The 27,619-nt window shown below is 36.9% G+C and overlaps 1 protein-coding gene across 4 annotated transcripts in view; it reads right to left on the minus strand.

Moving 5' to 3' along the window:
• LOC100751546 (inhibitor of Bruton tyrosine kinase) overlaps positions 1 to 27,619 on the minus strand; it is a 61,806-nt gene that overhangs the window by 25,839 nt on the left and 8,348 nt on the right. For 2 of the 4 annotated variants that reach the window (XM_027411025.2, XM_027411027.2), the window contains exons 3-18: positions 23,890 to 23,986; positions 22,220 to 22,344; positions 20,314 to 20,424; positions 18,465 to 18,635; positions 16,172 to 16,289; positions 15,903 to 16,083; positions 14,012 to 14,135; positions 11,781 to 11,958; positions 9,977 to 10,151; positions 8,373 to 8,975; positions 7,480 to 7,566; positions 6,670 to 6,752; positions 6,554 to 6,591; positions 6,002 to 6,098; positions 4,414 to 4,515; positions 2,124 to 2,241 (exon numbers count right to left, since the gene is read on the minus strand). In XM_027411025.2, the coding sequence (XP_027266826.1) occupies positions 2,124 to 2,241; positions 4,414 to 4,515; positions 6,002 to 6,098; positions 6,554 to 6,591; positions 6,670 to 6,752; positions 7,480 to 7,566; positions 8,373 to 8,975; positions 9,977 to 10,151; positions 11,781 to 11,958; positions 14,012 to 14,135; positions 15,903 to 16,083; positions 16,172 to 16,289; positions 18,465 to 18,635; positions 20,314 to 20,424; positions 22,220 to 22,344; positions 23,890 to 23,986 (2,408 nt within the window). Of the gene's footprint in view, positions 1 to 2,123; positions 2,242 to 4,413; positions 4,516 to 6,001; positions 6,099 to 6,553; positions 6,592 to 6,669; positions 6,753 to 7,479; positions 7,567 to 8,372; positions 8,976 to 9,976; positions 10,155 to 11,780; positions 11,959 to 14,011; positions 14,136 to 15,902; positions 16,084 to 16,171; positions 16,290 to 18,464; positions 18,636 to 20,313; positions 20,425 to 22,219; positions 22,345 to 23,889; positions 23,987 to 27,619 lie in introns of all 4 variants that reach the window. The other 2 variants (XM_027411026.2, XM_027411024.2) reach the window with 1 other exon arrangement.

The following is a 27,619-nucleotide window of genomic DNA, read 5'->3' on the forward strand; positions in this document are numbered from 1 at the left end:
GATTTTCAAGTATATTTATTTCAAATTGTCAAATAAGTAGCAAAGTTCTTTTTCAAATTTATATACACTAACTACAAAAATTTCTTTTGGAAATAGGTCTAGTTATATGTTATGGATTTCAGGTAATCAGCAAACATATTATACAAATATCTTGATAGAACTGAAGGAAGTCTTTGGAATGGGAATAAATATCTTTTCTACTATAACAAGATACGAAGTACTTACTTCTTAATTAGGCATGTGTTTGCTCAAAGTAAACATGTAGAGAAATACTAAGAAAAAGAGGTCTGTATCAAAATATACTTAGCAATACAAGCTAATATAAATAATTATCATACAAGTGTTGAAAATTGCCATGGTATAAGTTTAAATATGAAAGTTGCTTCGTGATAGTTGTAGAAATAACTTTAAAAAACAATAAATGTATATGAATGTATATACATACATCTCGTATATATAAAACAACACCTCAGATAGACACACACACACACACACACACACACACACACACACACACATAAGACAAGCTGTGTAAGGAGCAGTGCAGAGATAGAACACTGCCTTAAGCTTCAGAGTATCCAGGTTCTTGTTAGCATTATCACTAGTCTCATTTATCTCCATGACCAACAGGAGCTCACTGTGCTTCTGAGTCTTCCATTATAAATGAAAGTTTGGATTACATCAACTATATTCAAAACAAATTCAAGTCCCACAGGTTCCAACGGGTACTTTAAGCATCAATAAAAATGAAAAACACGGTTTACATCCGTGTGTGTGTGTGTGTGTGTGTGTGTGTGTGTGTGTGTGTGTGTGTGTGTGCTCAAATGGCAATAGAATTTTCTTTAAACCAGTCCTAGGTGGTGATTATTAAGACCATTTGTGATTTATCTCAAGAAAACAGCAGAGCAGTTATTTCAATGTTTTAGAACAAGTTTAATTAAAAATCTTATTGAATTTGCAAAGTGGGTAGTTAAGTTGTTATCATTTGTTTTGCTTTGTTTATTAAGTTTATTCTTGTTTTGATACACAGTTACATGATATAGCCTTATCTGGCCTAGAGCTTGCAATGAAAACAAGGTTGGCCTTGAACTCAGAAATCCACTTGCCTCAGTCTCCAGATTACTAAGATTAATGGCATGCACCTCCATGTCATTTGTTATCATTTGTAATCATCAAGATTTTCTCAGTTCTTGCCTCACAAATTAAAAAGGACAAAAGTTCCCCAAGCCTTCTTCTCATTTGCAATATAAGGATATTAAGAAAAACTTTTTGGGGGGATCGAGAGATGGCTCAGAGGTTAAGAGCATTGACTGCTCTTCCAGAGGTCCTGAATTCAGTTCCCAGCAACCACATGGTGGCTCACAACCATCCGTTATGAGATCTGGTGCCCTCTTCTGGTGTGCAGATATACACAGAAGCAGAATGTTGTATACATAATAATAAATAAATAAAATCTTTAAAAAAAAAGAAAAACTTTTTCACAAGTATGTGAAAATTAGTCTATGTAACACTTTTAGAAAAATGTCCAGGATATAGAAAACACTAAATACTAATCATTGTAAGTACTCAAACAAAATATAAAACTACATATATAATAAGTAGTAATAGCTACTATTACTATTACTGAAACAAATCACAGAACAAAGGAGAAGACAAATTAATCTTAAATATCTTAAAAGAAAACTGACACCCAAAGACTCCAATTCCAAATATCTTTGCTCACAAATGTAGCCTCATTTTTCTTACCACCAACTTAACAGTGAGAAGTACTATTTTTATCTTCATTAGGTATAAAATCTTTCACTAAAAATAAAAAACAAGAAACTCATGTGTAAACAGGTCTGGTTCACATACAGAACCCTATTGATTTGGAGCATAAAGCTGCCCTGAGCCACATAGCCAGAACCTATGTCAACAAAAAATAAATTTAAATCACTGTTAGAAATACTGGAAGTTTCCATGGTCCCTCTAATTCTGAAAGTGATGACTCCTTACTCAGCATTTGTCAAATTCTTTCCATCTTGGTAAATACATTATTCACTTTCAAAATCAAGTGCATCTTTTATTTACATATAAACATCTGCTTGTTCAAGTATTATACACAGCATAGAAACCCAACCAACCTTGCTTCAAGTAAGGCCGCCATATTCAGTCCTATGAACTGTAAACAAGACAGTTTCAACTGTTGAGCATTGTACATTGCTGCGAACTCCAGCAGCATAGCAGCATTCTTAAGGGTAACTACAGAGAAAAGAGATTTGCAAAATTAGATGAAAAGTGACTTACTTCAACAAGTGAAATACTTGCATTTCTAAAGTTACAAAATTTCAACATTTAAAACAAGAAAACTGTTCCCTAGACAAAGGAATGAATACTGAGGTGAATAGAGAAATGAGTTTCATTACAGTATGCTAAAGTAATTTTAACTGAATGGTTTCAAAGAGAAAAAATAAGCTTGCACACACAAAACTTTTAGAGATAACAAAATACTGTAGGGGGATTATTGTTATCTGAAAGCAAATTAAAAACTACCATTCTTCCTCCCAAAACCCTTGAATATTTTTCACTAAAACAACAGTTGGGCATGACAGTGTACACTCTGTAATCCCAGCACTCAAGAGGCTGTGCAGGACTTCAGTGCATGCACCAGACTGGACTACATAATAAGATCTTGTCTCCGAACCAACAACTACAAGCAAACAGGCATTTAGTTGAGGAGAAGCTGAATGATGACTAATCTGTATTTATGAAAATGCAACTAAGTATGATCCATGCCAGTGCATAAGACTACAAAAGAACTCAGGACTACTAACGTCTAGTAATGTTCCATGTGAAATGTCGTTTTGCTAGAAACCCTCCAAGAATACTCTGTCTGATGGTAATTACAGCTACCTAAAACTCTCACCTTCTTGCTCATACTGAGTTCCAGTCAACAGAAGAATACAGCTGCTTTCTACAGTATGTCTTCTCCTATTTCTTTTTTCTTTCTCCCCTAAACTGTCAAAGTTGCTATCAGTCAATAACAGTCTCTGCCTCCCTCTGACTAAGCTAAAACTGCAAGTGATGATGAAATCATCTCACAAAACAAAAGCAGATCACACAAAAGCTTTCCTTGAACTGTTTAGTTGGAAATGATGTGCACAATGACTAAACAGGCTTCCTTGGAACCCTTTGGCACGGAATCTGTCCACCAGTAAACACAACTGTGCAGCAAAGACTAGGAAAGACTAACCCACGACATCAGCACAGACCACTGAGCCAATGGAAATATCTAGATATATATTGTCCATCTTGCCACAGTAAGTCCTTTACCACAGCATCTTTTCTTGATTATGGGAAAAAAACAAATCAGGGCTATTTTCCTATTGCTAATCATGGAGAAGACAGAACACTCAAAAAGACAAGAGACTGACAAGCTCTATCAAAAATCAAAACAATTTAAAAGAACATCTTCCATATTTTCCAAAGAAGTATGAACTGAAACATACAAAACTAGCCAAAAAGCTTGTATTTCAGGTTATGAAAACTGCAACTTTCATATCAGGATAAATAAAATTATCTAAATGAAGAAAGGAGAAAGGGCAGTTAAAGACCACTGTGGAATGCACTGAAAGGATCAGTAACACTGAGCTCAACACAGGGAGAACCAAACAGTGGAAAATGGAAAACACATGGCCTGCACAGCTAAGTCATTTATACAACTTAAAGAAGTGGGGCACAACACAAATAAAAATTAATATTTAATATCTAAGATGAAAAAAAAGTCCATGGATTTTGTTGAGATAAACTAAGGGAAGAATTATGTAAAATTTCCAGCAAATAGAAAATGGGTTGGAAAACAAAAAGGAAGGAAGAAAGAAAGAAATAGAAGGAGGGAGGGAGGGAGGGATGGAAGGAGGGAGGGAGGAATGAACGAATGAACGAATGAATGAATGAACCAGGGAAACAGTCTATTGAAATCCCCCAAATGGACTGGATATCACTGTCATTATTTATGGTTTCCCAGCATGTTAATAAAAATACTTTAAGTCTAAGGTATGTATGTTTCCAATTATTTCTAAGGAAAAAATGTGTTTACAAATGATGGCATGTAACAATCTAAATGTCTTGCCCTTTGCTTGTTCTTTGTTTGCTTTTGAGGCAGAGTCTCACTATGTAGCTCTAGAACTGTTTATGGAGACCAGGACCTCTGGCCTGGAACATCTCTATATAGACCACACTGGCTTCACACTCACAGAGACACACCTGCCTCTGCCTCCCAGGTGCTGGAATTGAAGGCGTGTGCCCCCATGCCCAACCATCTCAACTTTTTAAAAAGCACACACACCTAACAACAGTGTTTCACCATAATGGAAAAATAAAGCTATTAAGTACAATCTGAAAACATGACAATACCCTAATTCTAATACTCACGTTTTTCAGTCAATGCTCCTTCACAAACTTCCTTTAATCTAGTTATGAGAAGCTGATCGGCCACTACAAGAACACTACAAATAAAATCCACATTTTGAGACTCTAACAAGAAAAAGGGAAAGAAAAAAAGTACTCTATTACTCCGTAACCATTTTAATTAGTAAAAACAAAAAGTTACAACATCAAGGTAAAGAGGCTTATGATTCTTTTCTATATGTCAGACAGACAATACAATAAATTGTGAACACATCAAACTATCTGTATCTCTTAGGTAGACAACTAGAAAAAAAAATCCACTAAAAGCCTTGGTATCTAACAGTTCTCTTCCTATTACTATGAAAAAAAACAAAAACAAAACAAAACAAAGAAAACTAAAGCAATGGTTTACTCTGGCTTGATTCGAGGCCCAGCCTATCACAGTAGGGAAGTCAGGGAAGCAGGACCTTAAAAGTTGCTGGAGACAACGCAACCAGTGAGAAGAAAGCAAAGGATGCATGTGCTGCTCAGGCCTCCTTTCCTATTCAGACAATCCAGGACCCTGTCCAGGGAATGGTGTCCCCCACAGTGGACGGTTCTTCTACCTTAATTAATAAATGTTCTTCCTATCTCCATTACCATAATTAGGATAATCCCAGCAGGCAGACATATGTGTCCAGAGACCCATCTCCCTCCTGGTTAATTCTATTTCTGTTTATTTGACAATTAACATTAACCACTAACCACACGTAGCTCATACATTCTCACAATGGGACCATAAAATGATCAGCCTGAAGTGATTATTTCAATACAAAAGGCTACTAGAATGTCTGACTTATACACAGTAAAAAGTACCACTTTTTCTAAACACACACACACACACACACACACACACACACACACACACACACACACGTACTTTAAAAAAGAAATAAAGAAAACACTTCCACTTAAAATAGTGGAAGAAAGAATTCTGGGAATAATTATTTTAACAAAGGAAGTAATTGCAAAGTCTATACACAAAAAACAACAGAGTAAAACTATGGACTCACACCTCATACCCTATACTCAGGGTACTGTTAAAATGGCAGCTTTCTCACATTAATCTACAGGTGAAAATACGTTACAATTTGAAAATGATAACAAGGGCACAATTTTAAATTTTAACAAATAACAGATATGTACTTTAGAAATGTGTAATTTACTGGATGTAAACATGTTTTTAAAATACATACATTTCTTTTTAAAATATATTAGTCATTTCAAATACACATTTGAAAGTCTCAGCTACCCATCAGGTACAGAAATCTTCAGAATCTAGCTCTTAGGTGAACACACTTCAAAGAGAGTTTGTCAAAAATTACACTCCTTGTATTCATCGATCTTAACAGAGTAGCTAGAGAGATAAAACTTCTAACACTAATTTCAAGCATGACACACGATTCTAAAAAGAATGATTTGGGGCAATGAAAATGTAAATTTTCTACTTGATTACCATTTGTTACTCATCTTAAATTAAGCTTCTAAAGACAGGACAAGAGGAAACTGATCCATGTAGATTTTATCATTTTCCTCTTATAGCCAAACTGGCTAAATTTCCTCCTCTTAGTACCTTTTATCACCAAAGCTTCATCAGTATAGAGGTAGTCCAAAACAACTTTCAGAATCTCAGACTCTATTGGCATCTCCAGAGCTGCACAACTGGAGGCCTATGAGACATAAGACAAAATAAACTCATTAATTTGAAACCACAAAATACTATCATATGCTAAGCTGAGTTATTACTATGAAAACTTTAGAGAGGACATCATATCAAAGATCCTTGGAAGAATCTATAAAATATAAATCTAAAATGAGACACTTAATTTTAAAACATAACCCAAAAAAGGGGAATATAGAAAATTCAAAATACAAAACATACAAGGACAGTTCTAATGTGTGTCTCAATAATGTGGTGACAGTGTGGTTTTTAGCAGCTTTATGGTAATAATTTTAACTTCCAAATGTTAGTATTTTCTAACAAACCTAAACACACATAATGTAACACAAACAAAATGAAGAACTAACCCAAAATACCAAGTTCCAATTCTGAATGTCTTACTGTATAGCTCCCTAGCCCCCAGTATATGCAGGAATGCCTACATACTCTCCATTTACACCTCACCTCAATCCATGAGCTGCTCAGCATGCTGTGGAAATACTCTGGAAGAAAAACAGTGCAGTGAGAACAGGGAAGCAGAACCCAACAAAGGACTCAGCAGCTAATAAGATGCCACCTACCGAGTCTTGCACAGAGCACACATTTATGGCAGGGGAACTCTTTTCCATCCACGGACTTCATGGTAACATCATACAGAAATGAACTGGAAAAAAAAAAGTTTAATCAAACAAAGATCAATTTGTTGCATATTTACAGAGGGGTGAAAAAGCCTAAGGATTTGGCTTAACTTTAATATTAGTCAAACACTGGCAAGAGCAAAAACACTCATGGATATGCATGCAACTCGTCTCTCACTAGCTCAGCAAAGACAATAGTAGCCAAATCATTTTAAATGTTTTAAAGAGTACTGAATATTAAAACTTAAAAACCTTCCACTTGATTTTCCTTTTTATTGCAGGCAAGGTATTAGTGACAGTCAGTGGCACACTCAAAGCCCTTTAATTCTCTTATTTGAACAACTTACTGCAAGCCAGGTAATCAAGAAGTTTTCAGTTTCTCTTTCTTCAGGACTTTAGCACCCATAAAGTATCTAACACAAAACTTTTAGCAATATATATAATATATTTATTCTAGAAAAAAGCATACTAAGCAAAACAATCATAATGAAAATAAACTGATTGTGGGGTATCTGCATAAAATCCTATTTGTAAGACTCACAACTGAAGAAAAAGCAACAGTTAAAATCCTTCTCTTCTTCTGAATACAGCAGACTTGAGCAGTTAGTGCTTTGTCTGACTCAGCCTCCCAGAAGCAGCAGAGGTAAGAGGTAAATGGTGTCTCCCTTCTCATGACAGCTGCAAGCAGCTCTACTTCTGTCTTATAAACCAAAAATCTAAATATGCAAAGCTGATCCTCATTTACTAACTTACCATTTTTTCTGACTTAGCTTCAGTTTATTACCAGTTTTCTTCGCAATAACATTAATTTTTTCATTTTCAAATCTGACTCCATCTAACCTATCAAGGAAAAATATAAATTGACAACAGGTGGATATAGTCTTCTACTACAACCAACACACAACAAAATTCAGTCAGGCTTACAGGTAAACACAGCTATGTCATTGTCCCAGAATGTATCAACAAACCTAATTTCAAGCTATAATAAATCAGTCTTAATTAGAATTTAAAATGTTTAATATCATTACTGACAAGTCACATATCAAAGCTGTAACAGTATTTCCATGTTTTCTAATAGGAATCACAGTGCACAATCTTCCCTGCCCCAAATCCATAACAACGTTTATTCCAGCACAAGCAGCTTCATATGAAAGCCTTGTGAGAGAAAGAGCATATTACTGCTGGTTCATAATGTGGCAGGTACCATGAGACACCTCAGTAACTCAGTGGCAAGTCTTTATCAACAACACAAGGACTTTACAAACTGAGAAACTGAGATCCATAGAAGCCTGCCCTGGGCCTGGATAAGCAGAGAGATGAAGCATACACATAGATCTTTCTGAAACCTAAGATTTTCCAAAACACAATAGGACTTAGCACTCTCCCTGTTAGACACTCATGGCATAGCACCTGAAACCCACCAGCAACCTTTCTGTTCTTTAGTTTAACAAGGAAGTTCCTAAGTGGTAACTGTACCAGAAAACAGCACTGAGAGAAAGGTACATATCCACATCCCTCTCCCCCAAGACAGAAGTAAGGGGAAGCAGAGAGGGAACTGGAAGGAAAGAAAGAAAGAAAAGGCAACAAATACTTCAAAGGAGGACTTTGAATGAGGTAAACTCAAAAACAGAGGATGAGAACTGTACCTGCTACTCAAATTACTGAGGCCAAATTTCTTTGCAACATTTTGCAACATCCTTACAGGATCATCTTCCCCAACACCTTTTCCCTTTTTGGAAGATTTGTGTTTGCTTTTCTGCCTTTCACTAATTGTATGAGCTTGGTTGCTTTTGTAAACCTCAAATGCTGCCTTCTGGTTATCATCCATGTGGCAATTCATTTTATTCATATGAGAATCTGAGGAGCCCTTACAGTCTTCTGGCTTTTTGTTCATGAGGATTCTTGGTTTGAAGCCATGAGTTAAGAAGTCACAAGTATCTGTATACATGAACTGTAAGAGGTATTCGAACAAGTCAGGATGGACTTTCTCCACCACGAAGAGATGGCACCCTGCAGCATCTTCATCTTTCCGGTACACATCTGTCAGTTCTGAAGGAGTGCCATCTGAAAGAAACAGCTTCTGGAAGAAGTCAGAGCGTACTGCTAACACGTATTTATGAGCAGGGAAGAGTCTGTTCCCAACTTGAAATGTCACATCGTGGATGTTGTCCATTTCATCTGTTTCCCTCAGGAGCTTGCCAAATTCTTCAAAAAAGGAGGATGAAGACACAACTGGAATTTCATAAAGACTAGAAATGAAACAAAGATAATTACTACTTTGAAGAAAACACAGAAATGGATCCCAAGCTGATTCCCTTGAAAAGAAATGCTTTACTTAAACGTAGAAATGTTCAACTCTGGCACTTACTAAATACCAGAATATCACCCAAAAAAATTGTTTAAATATTCTAGAAACATTTAATGTTTTTCTATAATGTTTAAACAACATAACTGAAAACAATAAAAATAAGAAAAGTCCCCAAGTTTTTCCTTTTTTACAAAACTTATTTTACAAGTGAAGAAAAAAAACAGGAACCAAGCAAATAAAGTCATAGATCAAGGATAGTTACTCATGCAAGTGAAAAATCTATATACAATCATTTTACAAACATGAGTGCTGTATGCCTGTAATCAAGCCCTGTTCATCTACATTTCACTCTACCAAGGAAGGCAATTAATGTTCTTGCTCTGCCTTGCACTGGGGGTTTCCCAGCTTATGACACTTTCAGTGCTAAACTGGGACCCTGGGCAAACCAGAAAGGATAGTCACCTGACTTCCAGCCCCGCTCCCACCCACCCCCTCTCAAATGCCACTGATTTTATCTTCTCCCTCTACTAATGTAGTTAGAACATGTTCCCTGGGACTTTACCCAACATGTGACCATACCACCTCTTTTATCAATTATCACATTTAAGAGTCAGGAACTTTTGTACCACCTAAGAAATATTTATAATCCATTCTTCAGAATCTGAGAACCCGGAGTCAAACATGTACTAAAGACAGACCCTACGTAGCCATGTGCATTTTACCTGAATGTTTTCAAAATCAGGTTATAAACTCGGGGAAACACACTATCCCCAGTGTAACAAGCACTCCCTTCTGATCTCCTTTGTAACACACTCATTTGTTAAAGCTGTCTAGATCTTGGTAACAGCTCCTCAATTTAATTTTCATCAGGAGCTACTGAAAACAGAAGAAGGTCTAGTGATTATTCCTTTTACAAATAAAACGGATTAAAGACGATTATACCTTGTTTTAGGGTCTGACTGTAGGATTGCAAAGTTGCACCCACTTGCATCTGTGCTGACACTAACAGCTCTATGTGCAAAAGGAAGTTTCTCCAGTCGAATTCTTTCATACACACTATTTGTATCAGACACACAAGACACATCTGATGAGGAATGATGCAGGTTTGGTAAAATGTCTGCTAAAAAGAAAATAAATGAACTATCATTAATCAAGGCTGCAATGAAATCACTAAAAAGACTTAGGAGTAACTGGAATAAAAAAATGATTTGAAAAATATAAAAGTACACATGAAGTCCTTCTGAGGAATTTAGTCCATCTTCAACTCAGATTAGATGCTGCATACTTATTACATACAGAGAATTTTCAGTATTAGCCACAATTTCTTCTCCCAACAAACACTTTCCACACTGCAACTGAAGTCACCTTTCACACTGGTAGCTCTATCCATATTAGCTTGGTATGAACCTAAGTGTCATCACAAGTTTCTCCCTTTCTCTTGTAGGGACTGAGCAAATACTGGAATGATCATACAGTGCCACTGTGACTCAGTGATCACCAATACAGGGCAATCAAGAGTCAGTAGGACAGAAATGTCCCTACCCTCAAAAGTTTAATCTAGCAAGGAAATCATACCTTAGAGAAATGACTACACTAGTCATTATTCTGGCTGCAGCAGAAAATAAAAGTTTAAATCAGAGAATATACATAAAGACTCTTATTACTTTAATTCCACACACAGAAATAATAAAAGATGGTATAAATTGGAACTATAGCAATCAATTAGGAGAGGGGAAAGGAACAATTAAAATAAAAAATCTAAGATAGGAGTAGTACAACTTGGTACAGGAAGGGGCATGGGGTGAAAACCCTGAAGAGCAGCTGGGAGCATGAGGCCATGGATTCTATCAGACCACTAAAAGAGTGGCGTAAATCTAAAGACTCGCAAATCTTCTTACAAGACAGACCTGTGCTCTGGTTACACTTTCAAATGTAGTCTACTTCAGTCTCCTGGATTTTGCTATGCTTCCTCTACTACTGTTATTCCCATCCCTACACTCATAAGAAACCCACATGCACATTGTACTAGTTATCTACCTCAGGGAACTTTAAATAAAAGGTGTCTCTGCACTCCATAAGCTATGAGGGGGCTTGTCTCCCACATTTTTAATCATTAAAACCCTGCCCTGGGGGCTGGAGAGATGGCTCAGAGGTTAAGAGCACTGACTGCTCTTCCAGAGGTCCCGAGTTCAATTCCCAGCAACCACATGGTGGCTCACAACCATCCGTTATGAAATCTGGTGCTGTCTTCTGATGTGCAGATATACATGGAAGCAGAATGTTGTATACATAATAAATAAATAAAATCTTTAAAAAACAAAAACAAACAAAAAAAACCAAACCCTGCCCTGTATCTAGCACAGTCAGTGCACCTCGAATCTTTACAGACTTGAGGCATCTATAAAGAAATAAAACAAATCAATATTATGTAAAATTCCTTTTATATTTAATAATTTTAAGCAGTATATAACTCTCAGAGTAATCATGAATGTTTGTAAGATATACTGTAAACATGTAACAACTAATTCATTGATTCAAGAGTAATGAAGGACCATGACGTGCCAGGGAATACATTAAACACTAGCAACATAGAGAGATACCCATGCCCTGTGCCATGAGTGACCTTCTGTCTATAGGAGATAGACACTGGACTAACCAGGCAAATCCACAAATGTAGGGGTAACCTTAGTGGTACCATCGCATCAAAGGCTGACTAGAGCACGGAAGTACAATCATACAAACTGACCTTTCTTTTCAGAAGTTTTTCTTTTGTCTTCAAACCATTTCCCTTTAAATCCTTCCCCATCCTGTGTGACAAACAGAATTTCATTTCTATTTAAAGCAATATCGGAGATTGACACCTGGCGTGGATAAGCCCATCGGCACTGCTTCAGAGAACTGCTAAGTGATCTCCAGCAAAACACCTACAATGAAATCAAACCACAGCACAATATAAAGCAACACAGCATCACAACAACCAAATTTGAATTTAAAATTGGCGCTGTCAAAATAAAATCCTTAACATGTGTGTTTTGATGATTATTGTTCCATATAAAAGAGATGCAGGAAAAACACACTGCATATAAAATAAATCTTTTAAAAAAAGAAAACAAAGAGAGAGATACTACAAAAATCAAGATGATGTTGGAGAACTACACCTTTCAGGAAAGTAGACTGAACAACATGAAATATTAAATGAGTTCCCGTGGCACTCCCCTGAAGGAGATGCTGTTTCCCATATGAGTTGCTTAGGGCAAACAGTCCCGCTGAAGTATTATTAGCACACCAAAATGCTAGAGCCAACACTTTAATGTAATTACCAAACTCATTCCAATTCACTCCTAAGGATAAAAAGAAGATATACTTAATTGTATAGCTAAAACAAAGTCTTAAATAAATAAGTGACCCCAGTTTAGTGACTCCTAGCAGTCCTGGGAATAGGTTAGGGAGTACTGCTAACGTACTGAAGGATGTAAGGGGAGGGTGCTGGGCTGTCCTGCACAACCTTATCTACAGGTGCAGCACCTGTGTCTGGTCACATGTCACCTTCTACGTTTGAAACTGCTGATAGCAAAGGAGGAGCTATTGACTTGTTTTAAGACAGGAGCCTATTATACAGTCCAGGCTAGTCTGAACACTGGCCTCACTGTCCTATGCACTGGGATTAAAGAGTGGTTCACCATATCCAGCTAAAACTGATGATTTCCAAAAGTCTGAGTCCTCATAATCAATTTTTGAAAATAATGGCTGCAACTTGTGCCTGTACACACACCAGGAGGTGGAGCTTTGCAATTCCATCTTGTTGTGTCTGTTTATCTTTGAGGGGCAGGGTTGAAACAGGGTTTTCTAAGCAGCCCAAGCTATACTGCATCTTCCTATGCAGCCAGCATGGACTCCAACACAACGTCTCTGCCTCAGTCTCCAGTGTGCTAGGACTACAGGAAAGCACCATTGTGCCTGTCTAAAGTCTTCGGTGTTTCAGGAGGAAGGAAGGGGCACTCTGTGGTTCTGACAAACATGCCCAGACGTGATTCTTCAATTTTTAAAATTTCAAGCTTCATATCACTATTTAAAACTCACAAATATCTTATCCTGTCATTATTTTATGAGAAGAAAACTGTTTTCTTAACCAGCATGTGATTTTTATCAGTATTACTAATATATAAAAGTTAAATGTAATGTTAAATATATTTAAACTTCATAATACTATTTAAAATTTAAAATATCTGTATTTTATAATATAATTATGAGCCTGTATTAAGCATGTCTTTATCATTAAAAAAAAAAAATTTAGGTAGAGCTGGTGAAATGGGCTCCCAGTTAAAAATGCTTGCTGGCCAGCCTGATGACCTAAGTTCAATATAAAGAGAGGAATTCCCACAACTTTTCCTCTGGCCTCCATAGAAGTGTACCACAGCATGTGCTCACACACAAATAACTTAAAAATTAAAAACACTTAAACCAGCCATTCTGTTAGAGAAATGCATTGATATATTTGTACAGGAATGAAATTACAGTTAAGAGATAAGACCTAGAAGCACATTATTTATACATTTAAAAGAATAAATGGCATCATAATCTCTACACACATAGACGATACATACATTTGGGGACAATCTTTTCAATTATGGCCCAAATGTGTAATATATTGCATGTTTACTGATATAAAAATGATTATATGACATTATCTTCTTTCTACAACTTTCAACACTGTTTACGGATATTCAGTTTACATATCAAATAATTCAAACTACTTATTTTAAGAACAGCAAGTGAAGCTTTAAGCTGCCGTTCAGCAACATTACTGTGCACCATTGAGTTAGAGACAGTCCTGTGTGTCTCTGGAACCCAAGTTCTACACTAGGATGTCAAAGAAGGGAAGGAGCATCAGTAGTAACCATCAAAAACCAGGCACTACACTCCACATTATCACATCTACACAAATCACATTACTTTGTCCTTAACATAGATACTCACCCTTCCAGCTCCATCCATAGCAAGGATGCATATTTTCTGACCCCCATTTTCTGTCAAATGTTCAGGATCAACCTTGTATTCCATACAACCTCCAGACACAAGAACCTTTTTCAAGTTTAGCTGTCTGAGTGGAAAAAAAAAAAAATTATAAATTAGCATTCTCTAAAGCACACATGATTAATTTTATAGAAATATTATTCAAACAATTATTGACAAGGAAAATAGAAAGATTCCACCTCAACTCACTGCAGCCCTCCCAGGCAGATCTTTCTTCCTACAGCACATCTCTCCTTTCAAAGCCTCTACTTACCCAAACCCCACTTGGCTAAGGTAAATACTCACTTGAAGGTTCTTTCACTGGAACTCTATCAGCTCCTAAGTATATCCATATCTTAACATAAAAAAATTAAAAATAAGACAAAAATGCCTAAATATGGCCAATCCTAAAGTCACACATACCATGAAAGTCATCACCGCGGCTAATACCTCATCCATCAGGCACACATTTGCTTTTCTGTATGTCTGATATGCAGAACACAGTATAGAGCCAGCCCTACAACTGCCGCTATTCTACAACTGTCTAACCTCTCAGAAAGTTTACCTGCTTTGACAAAAAATACTAGTTTCAAAGTTATCATGTACTAATTTAATCTGCATCAAAACAATTTCTTAGTGAAAATTTGGAAGGAAGGTATAGTTATACAACGTAATATGTTCAGGAAAAACTTTTAAATGTTTTACAAATGTTAATAAAACTACAATTTAACATTCCACAAGTCAACTCACACCTTATTTAATTAGTTCTAAGAAACACAGGTGATCACATGTTCATGATTCTGATACAAAAATGCAAGCTACAATCAACGTCCGATAGGGAAGACAGGCTGTGCCACCTGGGTGTAACACTTTCAGCTCAGAGCTGCTTCACGTTAACAACCTGAAGAAGTCCCTATCTCAGCATCACTATCATGCACAAGCAAGAACATGTTCTCTATGTTTCCAAGTTATATTTTTCCAGGAATAAGTTATAGTTGGGCAAAAAAATATTTCCATGCCTGTATTCCCTACTCTAATAAATACGATAGAATGAAGCACTGCTCAAATATGGCTCTTAAATATCAGTCTGAAAAAAAAAAAGATTTCTCTACAACAGGTGAATACTTTGGAAGGACCTAAAACAATATACTGTCAAATCAGATGTGGGTTAATCAACTACTAAAGACTGAAATGTATCAGAAACACAAATTACTTTACAATTATTTTTAAATACCTGCTCTCTGTATCACTCTAAACAAAATCACAGGTGTAATACTATGAGAACATGTATAAGTGAAAGGCAGAGAGCTACAATTGGCATGTGCACCTATGCCTAAATTTGATTCTCAGTCTCTGATATCTCAAGTAACAGCTAGTTTACTGCAGGTTGCCACGGCATGCTAAACACAACAGGCTACACTATACAAGGATAAGCAGCATACCACTAAGATGTAAAGAGTGAGCCTAGATAGAGTGTTTATGATAAACAATTGTTTTTAATAAATAGTATATAAGATATTAAAGTCTACAGATGATATAGCGACCATGTTATAAACCAAGAATGAGGATTAGTCTCATTCTGTGTAACAGTTACATTAAGAAGAAAACTAAACCTTTTGGGACATATCTTATGTTACATATGATTCAAAAATATTATTTTATAATTAGCAAACTGTTATATATCCATTGGATCCTTATCAAAAAAACAAAAAAGTCATCAAAGAAAACCATGAAATTTTCCCTTCCATTCTGTCTTCTCACAAAGCACAGCATGAACCTAGCAGTCAGTGAACAGCTGGAGAGCTGAATTCTTATAGCTTATAATGACAGGCTTCTTTTCCAGAAACACACATACTTAGTTGCCATCTTCTTGCATTGGTAGTCTGCAAGTAAGTAAATATCTCCCCTTGTGGTCACACAGACAGTGGCGCCATCACTTGCAGCTACCAAAGACACAGAAATATCCTTATGATGAAGGGCAGAGACTTGACGGGGGGTAGTGACACACTTTTCTCCATTGGGATCCAGTAAGTGACCTAAAAATTTACACAAATAAGCAAACCATAAGATATCTATTCTAAGATTATACTGTAGTTTTTAGATATTGCATGGGAGATTTCTTACCCAGCTGTCCACCATTCAGTCCCAATGTGTAAACGGCTTCTCGAGTCCACAGCACGGTATGAAACCTGCCAGCTGCTACTCCAATGACAGTCTTTCCTTTCAGGTATTTTGCCTGTATCTATTGAAAATGACAAGCAAGACTTCAGCTGACTACATATCTAAAATCTAGTGCAATTTTCTCTCAGACACAGTACACCGGGTAATAAACATCCTCCTCACAACCTCTGCCATCTAACTGCTAACACATCTCCCCACTCCCACCAAGACCCAGATCCTCAGAACACACATGCAGCCACTTTCAGGCATCAGTTTTAACAACTCAAACTAGCATTGTACAAAACGCAAATCATCAGATTTCAGCCATAGAAAAAAATTTACAAAGTAACCATTCTTAAAAAGAAATGGGGATTTTTAAATCTTCTCTATCCAGGGTCTCACAATGGTAATACAGTTGACATTTTAGCACAGATGATTTTCTCCCATGAAGGGCTGTCTTCTGCACACATGGACTCTACCCACTAGCTAGCTATCATCAACACCACCATCCCACTCCTGCTGAAACTGTCTTCAAATACTGCCAGGTGGCCCCTGAGAAATAGAAGCTTCCCTGTCAACCCAGGATTTCAAGGTGCCTATAAAATGATGATAAAATAGGAGTGCAATCTACGTGCTGTTCCTACAGAATGCCACAAAACTAAATACCCACAAGCTGATAAGTTGAAGACACAGATCTTTTTTAAAGTATCCAACTAGAGGCTACACCCAAATATCCTGGAGTAATACTGCTGATCCATTTGCAATCCAGAAGAGAAAAGAGAAAGAATTATATGCTTGATTAAAACTGTCAATTCAATAATAATTTTAGATACAAAGGATTAAAGGATAAGGGAATTTAACATATAAGACATATAAATCCTAAACTGAAAACATCTGTCATGGGTGATGAGTCTAATAAAAGATTAGTTTAGAGTACTCCTCCTAGTCCATGTTTCTAAGTCTGGGAAACAGGCACCTTTTGATGGTGTCCATGTGCTGATGGAAGTGGGAGAATGGTGGACTTTGACCCACATACTCTCTTGTCAGCAGGCATGACACTAGAGTAGAGACACATTTAATAAAGCAAAGACTTTTTTCTTAGTGCCTTGCTTGTGCAGGTATATCTATATTGATAGATTTCTTTTTAAAGAAAACAAGTTTCAAACTAAAAACTCTGGGACTGAGAGTAAAATGAAATAGTAAAAATCATGTCTAGCTTGCAAGAATCTTGAATGCGATCTCTAGCACCAAAAAACGGAAAAACAGAATGAAAAATCAAACCACATTCATCTCTGTTTCTAAACACTTTAAAGTTAAATCTGTGGGCTCCTGAGATGGCTCGGGAGATAAGAGCTCATATTGCTTGCAGAGAACCTGAGTTCAGTTCCTAGGACCATGTTGGACAGTCTACAACCACCCGTAACTCCAGCTCCTTTCTACATCCAGAAGGCACCTGTCCTCAGGTGCACATTTACACAGAGACACACACACAATTACAAGTAATTTTTTTATAATCTTTAAAGTTAACTCTCTGGTAATTTAGTAGGTAATCTTTCAAGTGCATAACCTCTCCAGTGCTTTTATTTTTAACTTCAAATGAATGCTAGTCTGTACTGTCGTTTCCTTATGGAAAAAGAAAATGTAGGGAGCACAGGAAACCCTGAGTGAGTGAGGTCCCGAGCTAATGTGTTCTGATGACATGGGCACAGCCATGTGGAGGGCTCTAATTCCTCAGCTGCAGGGAATGGCAAAGCCTCACCTGGGTAAGGCTCAAGAGCAATGGCAAAGCTTTCCTCCGGAGCTTTATGAGTGTTTATGAACAACTGGCCAGTGTGGGCAAAGACTAGCAACTGCAGCTTCCCCTCCTCCTGGATGTTTATAGCCTGAGACTGTATGCAGAGGCCTCCTACCAAAACCAGAAATCCTTCCTGCTGTGCTGCTCCTAATACACATGCTGAGGTTCCAGGGTGCTGGTGGCAGTAGGTAACCATCCATCAAAGTAAGCACACTACCACTTGATCCCAGCTTTCCTATACATAGGTCTGTCTGTCCATCCTTTCTTCATGCTCTCACTACTACTAGTGAGAGCCAAAATTCCAGGACCCAAGCTACAATGGTCACATCAGAAAAGTATGTATCATATCACTGAAGATGAAGTTAACTAAGTAAATACAGTTACTCATTAATAAGTTACATCTGTTATCCATATACACTTTATAGCAAATAAACACCTTATTGGTTACAAACAGGAGCTTACCTGTCTGGGTACATTACAGCTGGAAGGTGGGGGAATAATTCCTAGTTGGTGAAAAATGTTGAGACCAAATGTAAAAACACACCCATCTTCAGTTAACACAACAGTGTGATCCTTGGCAGCTGCTACTTGGGAGCAATTGTGACCAATCAATCCTTCCACAAGCCTGGGAACCTAGGAAACGGAGTTAATTTGATTATTATACACTAGTCTATAGTAAAAACGCACACACACTCTGTGACACTACATCCAAAATGGCTTGACTAAAAGACTGCCCATTCCAAAGGCAAAGTCTACATCACATCAAAGGGCAGGTAAACTATTAAAATTATATTATTTAAGAGCAAAACAGATATAGGACCAGTAGGGAACGTCAATCTAATAATTCAAGTGAGTTTTAAAACATTTTTAAAAACTGTTTATTGAATTTTTTTCTCTGTGTGTGTGTGTGTGTGTGTGTGTGTGTGTGTGTGCGCGCGCGCGCACATGCACCTGCCTGTGTGCGCAGACACGCATCACATGATACACGTATGGACGTCATAGGAAAACTTGTGGGATCTCCCCCTGGAATCAATCTCAACATGTCAGGCCTCCAAATACCAGCTTAGCCAACCTGTTGGAGCTCCAGTGACTTTAAGTCCTTTCTGTATCCCAAATGCAAATTTACTGGCATGAATAAAAAGGAGCCTGTGGTGGTTTGAAAGAAAATGGTCCCCAAAGGGAGTGGCACTATTAGGAGGCATGACCTTGTTGGAGTAAGTGTATTCTTGTTGGAGTATGCCATTATGAAGGCGGAATTGAGGGCTCATATATGCTCAAGCCACACCCAGTGAGACAGTTTACTTCCTCTTGCCTGCATATCAACATGTAGCAGCTCCTTCTCCATCACCATGTCTGCCTGCACACTGCCATGCTCCCCACCATGATGATAATAAACTAAATCTCTGAAACTGCAAGCTGCCACCTCAATGTAATATTTTCCATTGTAAGAGTTGCCTTGCATGGTATCTCTTCACAGCAATAGAAACCCTAACTAAGACAGAGCCCTTCACTATTCAGTATTTTAGGGAGGAAGGGAAAGAAAATAACTTCCCTTCAAGGAATAACCAAACAGACACCACCCTGTTTCTTTGCAGTTACTCATCCTGGACTCAAAGCTCAGGAAATATGTGTTACTAGCTATCTGATCTCAATCAAAGTTTCAAGTTTTCTTTTCCTCATTTTCCTTGTCTGAGAACTAAGCAATCAATACATGACTGCTTTCTTAGTGTCACTGTAATGCACAAAATGTAGAAGAGTGCTTGCAGCTGACGAGACCACTGTGAGGCTCACTATAAGTAACAACAGTTACTATTGATGTTGTAGCTTTCTTTCCTTTCATAGATTGTTTTTAAAAAATCAGCCTTTTCCTGGTATAGAATAAACTAGGTTTCTTCCAGTTACCACTAAGTTTCAGTATCATAAAACTACCATTCTAATACTATAAAGAAAATATTGTTCACATTTTCAGATCATGACTACTTTAAGGAAATAAAAACTTGTGTTTCTTCAGAGAAAGGGTTTTACAATTAGTCTGACCTTTAATTTCAACTCTATAATTTACATATACATATACATACATATACTATATATACACATATATTATAAATAACACATATTTCCTGACTTAGTATTTGCTGTATGCCAAATATTTCTGAGATACTTTCACTTTTATTTAAGTCTTCAATTTCAGACTTCTTAAAACTATCACTAATTTTGAAATTATTTTTATTTACAATTAGAATAAAAAATTAACTAATGTTTCCAATTCAACATGACCTTACTAATGTCTAATATATAATGACTCAATTACCAGGCATGTCTGTTCATCTCCATGGCCTAACCGTCCACCACGACCATGCCCACAGGTATAAACCTGCCCTTTCTGGGACAGAAACACTGAATGAAATTTGCAAAGCACCACCTAAGGAAAAAAACAGAATTGTGTTATTAAAACTCTTAAAAAAAAAATCTTTATAAGAGGAATATTGTTAACTGTATAAGTTAGATAATGGGTCCAGGGGTATGTATATGTATATGTATATGTATGTATATATATAATGAATACGTATATATTCATTTTAAATTATACCTATAAACACTCACATGGGAGGGCAAACAATTAAGTGGGAGATTAACACTGGAATGTAAGCTTTCAGTCTTCAATGACAAAAAAATAATTGTCCTTTGTTTTCCAGTTTAATTAGGTGTCAAACAGCAAGAGTAAAAAATGGAGAATAAGATTTATCAAACAGAATCTGTTATTAACAAAAATAGTAGAAGCATCAAAAAGGTATTTTTAGAGAGATTTGATAATGCACAGTTGGAGAAACACTGTCCTTTTTTGATCTCTGGTTTGTTTTTGTTTTTTGTAATCAAATACAGCTTTAATATCATTATATAGCCTTAAAGAATTTTATATTTTTTTAAGTCTTTCTCTTTCCCATTTCTTTCTTTGCTTCCTTCCCATCATGTAAAAGGTTCGGTCCTCAGGTTGGTGTTACTGAAAGGTAGTAGAAATCCAATACGTGGGGCTAGTGAAAGGTTAAAGATCATTAGGGGCATGGCCTCAAAGGAGAACTATGGAATACCAGTGTCCTACACACTTGCTTTTTGGCTGCTCTTAGGAGAGCAGTGTCTTCCATCATAGTCTCCAACAGGCTGTACCATCTCACCAGACCCCCAAAACAGGGCCAATTAAATATGGACTCCACAACTTGATCCAAAATAAATCTTTCCTCCTTTCAATAAATCCCAGGCATTTCTTTATAGTAACTGAAAGATTAACATAGCTCATAAGACAGAGATGAACTCAAATGATGGGATCTGAGGCATAAAATGTAAAAATCTTAGCATTAAAGTGAGTAGTGTCAGTGGCAAAAATAAGACTTTCAGGCTTGTTAAATTTAAATACTTTACAAGATTGCCCAGAATACAATGAAAATAAAGCTTAAGAGAGGAGTAACATTGAAGACATTAAGCATGTGTCGCTTGGGCTCTCATGCGGGCGGGCGCGCATGCGCGCGCACACACACGTAATGTTAGACAGGAGGAGCACACTGACGGTGACACAGTTGGTGAAGTAAAGTACATCGCTCACCAGGATAGACAGCATGGAGAAAAGCTTCACATGTTACCAGCTGAAAGTGCACACTCACTCACGTTTAAGAATTCAGGATCATGTACCAAAAATAACACCCATCTGCAACACATGCACTTGAGAAACAAATGGCTTAACACCCCATACACATATATCTGGGGTTCTGTCTAGTATTGATATGACTGAAGCTAATGCAGCAAAAACCAGAAGTAGCAAATTCCTAATGGATTTGGTCATTAAGATGTTATTAGACCTTCAAAAGAATAAAAATGGCTCCCTAGTGGTCTAGTTAGTGGTTAGGATTCAGCTTCTCACAGCGTCCACCTGGCTTCGATTCCCAGTCAGGGAAGCACTCTACTCTCTCAGCCAGGCAGTGGTGGTGCACGCCTTTAATCCCAGCACTTGGGAGGCAGAGGCAGGTGAATCTCTGTGAGTCTGAGAACAGCCTGTCTACAAGAGCTAGTTTCAGGACAGCCTCCAAAGCCACAGGGAAACCCTGTCTCAAAAAACAAAAAAAACAAAAAAGAGAGAGCGAGCAAAAATGTGAAAAACCCAAACTATCAAATATAGTAATGCTTTGTCTTGTCTCTCAAAGTACACAGAAGATCTCTCAAAATACCTGCTTGACATAAACCCCACTCCTGGAGAACAGGTCCACCAGCTCAGGATGATGCTTGCTATTCTGGCTTCCATGACCCAGAGTAAAATTTGTGTTATCTCCCCAAGTATAGACTTCTGTGGGATCTGAAATAAACATTAAGATTTCATACTGTTATAGTTTAAGTGAATGACAATTTAGCCTAATTATAGATACAAAGTAATCATCAGTTTACCTGAAACATGACTCAATAGAAACTAATTTAGCTGCATATTTAGAAGGATTGCAGTGCTCTACAAATGACTCTATTAGCACAGTATGTAATTCTAGGAAATCCTAAAACTCAGAAAATGCAAATCAGAGTGAAAGCCTGAATCTGATGTGAATATCACAGTATTTGGCCCTCACTAAGAGCTGACATGTAACCTCCAGCTGAGTGAATCAGCAGCAGCTATGTCTATCTTGTTTCCAAGAAAACCTGAGGGTAAGATTTATAACTATACCTGTGTTTATAAAAGTGAGCATAGTATCAGTTACTATGTGTTACTATACAAACATTAACTTTTCTTTTTTAGGGGAATTGGGGTATTGAGTTTGAATTTCCAGAGTACAAGATGATCTCTGAATTCATATTGAAACAGAACATGGCTGTGACCTCCTCACCCTGACACCACCTCCCAAGTGCTGGGATTACAGCTGTTAACACACCCAAGACTAACATTAACTTTCACAGTTCATTCTTGATACACAAAATCACAATGACTAGACAAAGAGCCTTTTACTTTAATTAATTTAATCAGAGGAAAGTTTGTGATAAGCCTTCAGTTTTATTCTGGAAGACTGAAAAGTATTCTACAATGAAATTTTGATCATCGGGAGCAATGTAGTGCAAAGCTGTGTTCTCACTAAGCTTAGATAAAAACTGTGCAACAGCCCACTGAATTCTCTTCTTCTTTCCTGTAAATTCACATTTCCAAAACCAAAAGGGCAAAGAAATTGGAAGAAGTGATGCTAGTATGTGCAAGTAGGCCTTGGGAGATGGTTCAGTGAGCAAAAGTGCTTGCCACAGAAGTGTGGGGACCTAAGTTCAAATCCCGAGGACCCATGTAGAAGCCAGACATGGAGTGAGCATCTGTAAGCTCAGCACTCCAACAAGTAGATGGGCAAAACCAAGTGAATCCAAGAAGCTTAGAGAACAGCTAATTTGGCAGATGCTGTGCATCTCAAACAAGGTGAAAGACAAGAACCAATACCCAGGGCGAGACTCTGACCTCCACATGTGCACTTTGTCACATAAGCATATCCCTATTCATACACAAATGCAGGCATACACCCACAATATATGTACATACATGAAGACACTTATGAAATAAACTGGTTATTTTTTTTAAGTCTTAAAATGTGTGGGTAAAATAGTTACTTTTTTCTCAGTTACTTAGGGTGCTGACCTTATTTTCTGGATGCACATTAAGGCTTTAAAATAACAATTATAAACTGCCAACCCTTTGGGCTGTGCTTAACTCTTAAACATATAATTTTAAAAAGACAAAACAGGATGTTATGAATACAAAAAATAAAAATAATCAACAGATGTGAAAGTAAAAGTTCTTTGTAGATATTCAAACAAATAAATCCACAATATTTTAATCAGAATAAATACTACTTGCTGAACTATGTGGAGCTATTCTTACCAGTGTTCTTAAACACAACGTGATTTGGCCTGTCCTTCATTAGAAGATCCAAAGGTGACAATCCTTCTTTATCTTGCACATACAAGCTAACACCATGCTAGGAAAAAAAGTACATATTATCAATCTACTCTAAACCAGTAACTTATCAGAATCAAATGATCAATACCATAAACACATTTTAAAAAGAAAAATAACCATGTAATAATTATCTCTCACATCAACATAAATTTTTCACTGATAAACAAAAGAACTAAAAAATGTCAAATGTTCAACTATTGGCAGAACAAGAAAAGAAATAATATTTTAAAATTGTGGTTTTGGTGTGTGTGTGTGTGTGTGTGTGTGTGTGTGTGTGTGTGTGTGTAATGGTGTCCACTAATGCCAAAGTGGACATGTGCTCCTCTAGAACTGGAATTACAGTGAACCACCCAATGTGGGTGCTGAAAATGAGCTACAGTCTCCCAAAGAGCAGCAAGCACTCTTAACTGCTGAGTCATTTCTTCAGCCCCAAAACAACACTTTAAATCAAAGTAGAGTATATAAGACAAGTTTTCAAGGTAAATACTTCTCTACTGTGGGATGCCTCTGTAGAAGACCATTTGACAAGTAGGGCCAAATGGATATTTTTCAAAAAAGCAATGGTACCAATGAGTTTGAAATCTCCAAAATCATAAACCAAAATAAAATTTCTTCATCATAAGGTAATTTACTTCAAGTATTTTGTTACAGTAACATCTAACAAAACAAATAAAGTAGATCTGGTTGCCTAGAAATACTGATATTTGTCTATGGGTAGTTATGCATGTTTACAGACACACTCACTTTTTACAGTCAGATTTCATGTCTATAAACATCAGGATTACAAAGATTTCACAGCAATGGCAGTGGCAGTCAAGGTTTGTCTCCTATAATGTCATCATCAGTGCCCCATCTCTTTCACCTCACTTGCCCTGATCTTATATAAGAAAGGCAGTCTTAGAGGCATAATATTCCAAACTAAAAGTATGACAAATGAGAACTCAGTAACTCAGATTCACATACTTTACCTTGTATGTATTCCCACTTGACCTTACTTACCACATATGTCTGCATCGTCTAAAAGAGCCTCTCAACAGAATGCAAGACTTTGAACTCATGTTCTCTGGAGCTCCTAATACTTCCTAATGTATTTATCTTGAGTGCCAATGGTGCATATGTTGAGCATAGTATATGCTCAGTATATACCACTTATTTAAGATCAATTCTTTCTGCATACATCCCCCAGATGTGTAATTTACAAAATAGCATTTAAGTCTATGGCAGGCTTAAGAGCCTGGGTATTTTATGATGGTCTTCTTCAGGCAACAGATGGGCTTTATACATCATTCCATCACAGAGCACTAATGCTACTGGAAACAGTAACATCTGTTTTTGTTTTAACTATGCAGTCTTAAAACAGAGTAAGGTAAAAATCATTATTCCTGGGGTTTAGAGGAAGATAAAATTTCAGATCAATTATTCTAATTAGTTTATAGGTTTTCTATTTTAGTTTAAAAATGTGGCTTGTGTTTATAGGTCTACAGTAGTCACTTGGATGTTCTGGCTGTCTCCACTGTAGAGTATCTGACACCCTAAGATCTTTTTGCTTCTGTTAGCACTGTTGGTCTCTGTTATGTGCAAAACTCTAACACTACAATATTTTAAGAGCACTTTCCATTTATATTTAATTACTTGATTTTTGCCCATCTCCCCGTACTAGTATATAAACTCAATCAAAAAAAGAGCTCAGTCAGCTCACTGCAATGACTGTAATACATAGATCACTCTATGGCATGTATCGTATACTCAAAAGATATTTGTCCTAAATATTTTGCAGTTAGTGTATCTACAAATTCAGAATTATATTAGCTTTTCATAACAACAGCAAAGTTCAAAGCAAGTTCTTCCAGACCAGTGAGTAAACAGCTGTATAAAAATACAACGGCACCAGGCGTAGTGTGACTCCTGCCTAGGCAGTAGGATTTGAATTCAGCTTGGGAAAATAAACAGGATCTAGCCTCAAAATTTATATAAAGACTAAGTATAGTGCAGCCATGAGCATGTGTTGAGGCCCTAGGCTCACCCCAGCATTACAAAGGAAAGCATTTAAAGTACACTGCAACACATGCAGAAGAATCCGATAAACATAAAGCCTGTGGCATTCAGTCTCATCATGAAATAAAGCTGTCAAAGCAAGGCAATGACTTTCTAATAAGGTCTCCAGCATTTGGCAATCAGGACTGATAGTATAGACAATATGGGTGTATATTTGACATAAAATTTCTATAGTTCTTAAGTTTTATCAGATGTAAATTTACTGAACATGCATCTGTGGTTATAGTGTTTTGTCAATGAGTAACACTTGAAGTACTGTGGTGTACAGCAGAGAACTGACATGAAGCCCCTCAATGAAGGACTAGTCCTGCAGCTCTTTCCACTGAAAGGGAAATTGCAAGGCCAAAGGAAAGGACAGGCTAAGCAGCTATTTTACGACCTGAGAATACTGAACAGTTTTGGAAGAACATTTTGGCAGAAATGTTTTATCACTGAAACTTTACTATTAGTTATCTATCCGTGGTCAATAAGGCTTTGATGGTAAAACAGTCAAGCTAAGCAAAGCAGCCAAAGCACAATATCCCAACTTCTCATAACCAACACACACCCATACTACCATGAAAATCCATAGCAAGAAAGCCCAAATTCAGGCCAAATCACAACTGTTTCTAATTAAAGTCCTAAATACGGATAAATGCTTAGCAACTTTTCAAACAGAAAGAAACCTCAAAAGCTCAATGGAATTAGCAACAATACAATATCCCAGCCAAGGTTTCAGAGGGGGTAAGACTGGAGCCAACTGATGCTTTAAGTCTTCAGCTTTCCCTACATGAGAGAAAAGGGATTGGTGATGCCCCTTATAGAAGTGGACAGATATTAAAAAAAAAAAAAAAAAAAAAAAGGCCGGGCGTTGGTGGCGTATGCCTTTAATCCCAGCAGCACTCGGGAGGCAGAAGCAAGTGGATCTCTGTGAGTTCGAGACCAGCCTGGTCTACAAGCTAGTTCCAGGACAGCCTCCAACGCCACAGAGAAACCCTGTCTCGAAAACCAGAAAAAAAAAAAAAAAAGAAGTGGGCAGATATGAGGAAGGACTACTACTCTCCTTTTGTAGATACAACTGAGGTTCCATGTTTGGACATTTATCAGCGATGACTCGATAAGTAGGGCACTTATACAATTTAGCTACAGAAAAAGGATAGTGTACTACCAATATACATTAGAAGTTATTTTGATGAAAATATTTTCCAAAATAATCTTATGTAAAAAATTATTTTTGAAAAATAAAAGATGAAAATAGTAATGGTAAGATTTCTAATTTAACTGCAAATTCCTTGAGGATAGAAAACTTGTTTAGTATTTTCTAGGCCTGCATAAACTTTAAAAAAAAATGCCTATAAAAAGCAAAGTTGCATATTTACAACGTATGACTCAGTATTCATTACTGCCGTAACACTGGTATTTCTCAAAACACTTCATAAAAGAAACCTACACAGAATCTACTTAGTGAGAAATTTCAGATAAATTAAGCTGATTTTAATTATCAAATTTTTAAGCAAAAAACCTTTTATTCTAGATAAACAAGAAGTGGACATATTATTCAAAACCATAATTCTTATCCCTAACTGATGCTCAACAACCAGTACCTTGGTAAAATAGT

This window comes from Cricetulus griseus, chromosome 4 (assembly GCF_003668045.3).
Source record: "Cricetulus griseus strain 17A/GY chromosome 4, alternate assembly CriGri-PICRH-1.0, whole genome shotgun sequence".
NCBI classification, from domain to species: domain Eukaryota; kingdom Metazoa; phylum Chordata; class Mammalia; order Rodentia; family Cricetidae; genus Cricetulus; species Cricetulus griseus.